Source organism: Phytophthora infestans, genomic scaffold (assembly GCF_000142945.1).
Source record: "Phytophthora infestans T30-4 supercont1.229 genomic scaffold, whole genome shotgun sequence".
NCBI lineage: Eukaryota > Oomycota > Peronosporomycetes > Peronosporales > Peronosporaceae > Phytophthora > Phytophthora infestans.
Genome location: NW_003303530.1, coordinates 12,367 through 15,438, shown reverse-complemented (window position 1 = coordinate 15,438; position 3,072 = coordinate 12,367). Strand labels below are relative to the sequence as shown.

The window sequence follows — 3,072 nt, the reverse complement described above, 5'->3', positions numbered from 1 at the left end:
GGGTCGGTGGACTATCACTTGTCAAAACCACTGGATGGACATTTTGTTGTCCATTGGCACAGAAATTCGCAGTGAGTACTGGAAGTTGTTTCTCGTTCTTCATTCTTACTAACTCACGGCAATGTTGCTGTAGCTTCGACCCAGCTACACTTTTGAAGGGGAAAACGTCCAGAGGTGCATCATCTTCAAACGTTTCGTCAAAAGCGGTTAACATGTATCAGAAGTTGACCGATGGTACACCATTTGACGTTTCCCGACAGAATTCACGCTTTCGGGACGGCACGTTCGATTAGGGTACAGTAGTCGAGCGTACAATTATTGTAAAAGGGACATTTCTATGTGTCGTGTCAACGTGACTCAACGTCGCGATAACTGGCAGCACATGTCCTGGATAGCGTCTCGTTGCAAAGCTGTGGCTGTACATACAGTAGTTCCGTCGAGATGGTTTATTTATTTTCTATGGCAATGACAGATTCTAAGAACACTACATATAGCACTGGCAACACGAAAGCACGAAGACAGCGCGACTACCCTTTTGTTGCTATGTTGTGCCTGGAGCTTTTGATTAAATGTGGCGACCAGCAAGATTTACGAGAAATAAGGTTTTAATCCAACGTTCTTCAAGGTTAGACTGCATGCACCTACGAGCTCAGAGTTTCGGAGCTGATGGCCTTGTGACTTCACCTTTCTGCTTCCTGACGCAGGAGCCCTGAGAGGGTCCAGGCGCTAATTACGCTTTACATGTAGCTCATTCGTTTCAACGCAGTAGTACAGCGGCCAATTTCGTCGAAAACACTTGTTACGCTCCGAAGTTGAGGCGATGGTCGTATTTTGCCCACATACGACACAAAATGCACCGATTCAGTACAACCCAAGCTGACTGCCTTTTGGCCTGGTATTCGGCTGGTGGAGCTTGAGCCGGACCTCCCGTGCCGTTCGAACACCGCAGCGAGCTAACGGGCCCTGGCTCAATGGATTACCTCCTGGGTCCACGAGATTCTCGTTGCAACTTTTGATCCATCTCGATCTCAGACCTCACTTTCCTACTTGCCTTTGGCGAAGCACCTCCAACACAACCACCCGAGCTGTACTCCACGCCTCAACGATGAAGCTTCTCTCCACTGCATTCGCTGCCTTTGCTCTGCTCGCTGCCACCGTCAATGGCTCGCCCATGCTCCGCATGGAAACCGAAGGCAAGAGCAAGTCTGATCAGCAGCAAGTGCAGCAACAACAGCAGAGCAGTACCAGCACCACCAGCAGCAGCAGCAGTGGTTGTAATCTAACCGGCACCTACAAGAAGGGCACCGACATCTCATCTTGCAGCTCCGTGACTATCGACTCGCTCACTGTGCCTGCCGGTGTCACGTTGGACTTAAGCAAGACCAAGAGCGGCGCTACCATCACGTTCACCGGCACTACGACGTTCGGACCGGCCAAGTGGGAAGGACCCCTCGTTCTGCTTGGAGGCAACAGCCTCGCGGTCAAGGGCTCCGGTATTCTCGACGGCCAGGGCGCCTGGTACTGGAAGCAGGGACAGTCGATCACTCGACCCGTGTTCTTCCGTCTGCAGAACGTCGTGGGCTCGACCTTGTCGGGCTTCACGCTCAAGAACTCCCCGTTCCGCACGTTCAGCATTGTCACGTCCAAGCAGACCACGCTGAGCGGTCTGACGCTCGACTCGAGTGCCGGCAACGGTCTGGCTAAGAACACGGACGGCTTCGACCTGACCAAGAATGACCACATCACCATCACCGGCAACAAGATCTACAACCAGGACGACTGTCTCGCCATGCAATCCAGTACCAACACGGTGTTTAGCAACAACCTTTGCTGCGGTGGCCACGGTGTGTCGATCGGGTCTCTCGGCGGCAACGCAGTCGACCAGTCTTCGACGGTGCAGGGTCTTACTGTGCAGGGCAACACCATTCAGAACAGCGACAACGGTATCCGTATCAAGACCATCGTCGGTCTCAAGGGTCTGGTCTCCAACGTCAAGTACGTTGACAACAAGCTCCAGAACGTCAAGAACGCCATTGTCATGCACTCGGACTACAGCAAGGCCAAGGGGGGCTACACAGGCTCTCCCACTAGTGCTGTCACGATCGAAGGTGTGACGATCTCTGGTCTGACCGGCTCGGCCACCAACTTGTACGACATTGTTGCCAACCCGAAGGTGGTCTCGGGCTGGACCTTCTCGGGTATCAAAGTCAGCGCGTCTGCAAACGGTAAGGCGGTCGGCCAGCCCAACAGCGTTAGCGTGTAGATGTCCGAAGCCACACTTCCTGTCTTGTGAGTTGGCACCCAAATGGTCGACAGTAGGCCGATAGAGTGTAGGGAACGCTAGCCGATACATTAAAATTGATGTAAGTTTTTTTTCTGCTTAGTTTTACGTTTTGCCTCTGCTATGTTAAAAATGAAGCGACCGATACTGGACCAAACTATTTTGTAATAATGCATAGTATTCTCGTGATACTTCCTGCTCGTGAGCGTTCTCGTGAGAACTGGACGACAGTCGCCCGTTGGACTCGTGACCCTTAAGGCAGGAATTAGTTCCTTACCAGTTGCGTTGAGCTACTCAACTTGAGTATTTCGTAGATATAAAAAGCCAAAGTTACGCCTTGGCAGATGTAACGGTGTTTGCTCTATCATCTCCTTTGCTTAAAAACACCCAAACGATAATTCGAAGGCGACTGTATTACGACAAGGGTCGGTGGACTATCACTTGTCAAAACCACTGGATGGACATTTTGTTGTCCATTGGCACAGAAATTCGCAGTGAGTACTGGAAGTTGTTTCTCGTTCTTCATTCTTACTAACTCACGGCAATGTTGCTGTAGCTTCGACCCAGCTACACTTTTGAAGGGGAAAACGTCCAGAGGTGCATCATCTTCAAACGTTTCGTCAAAAGCGGTTAACATGTATCAGAAGTTGACCGATGGTACACCATTTGACGTTTCCCGACAGAATTCACGCTTTCGGGACGGCACGTTCGATTAGGGTACAGTAGTCGAGCGTACAATTATTGTAAAAGGGACATTTCTATGTGTCGTGTCAACGTGACTCAACGTCGCG

At 51.0% G+C, this 3,072-nt stretch overlaps 1 protein-coding gene across 1 annotated transcript; it reads left to right on the top strand.

Annotated features, from left to right (window-relative positions):
• Positions 1–1,105: 1,105 nt before the first annotated feature.
• PITG_21245 (polygalacturonase, putative) lies at positions 1,106–2,860 on the top strand (the record flags this gene model as incomplete). Its single annotated transcript, XM_002895187.1, has 2 exons — positions 1,106–2,225; positions 2,838–2,860. 2 exons carry the CDS (start codon positions 1,106–1,108, stop codon positions 2,858–2,860), a joined length of 1,143 nt encoding a protein of 380 aa, XP_002895233.1.
• Between the last annotated feature and the right edge of the window lie 212 nt (positions 2,861–3,072).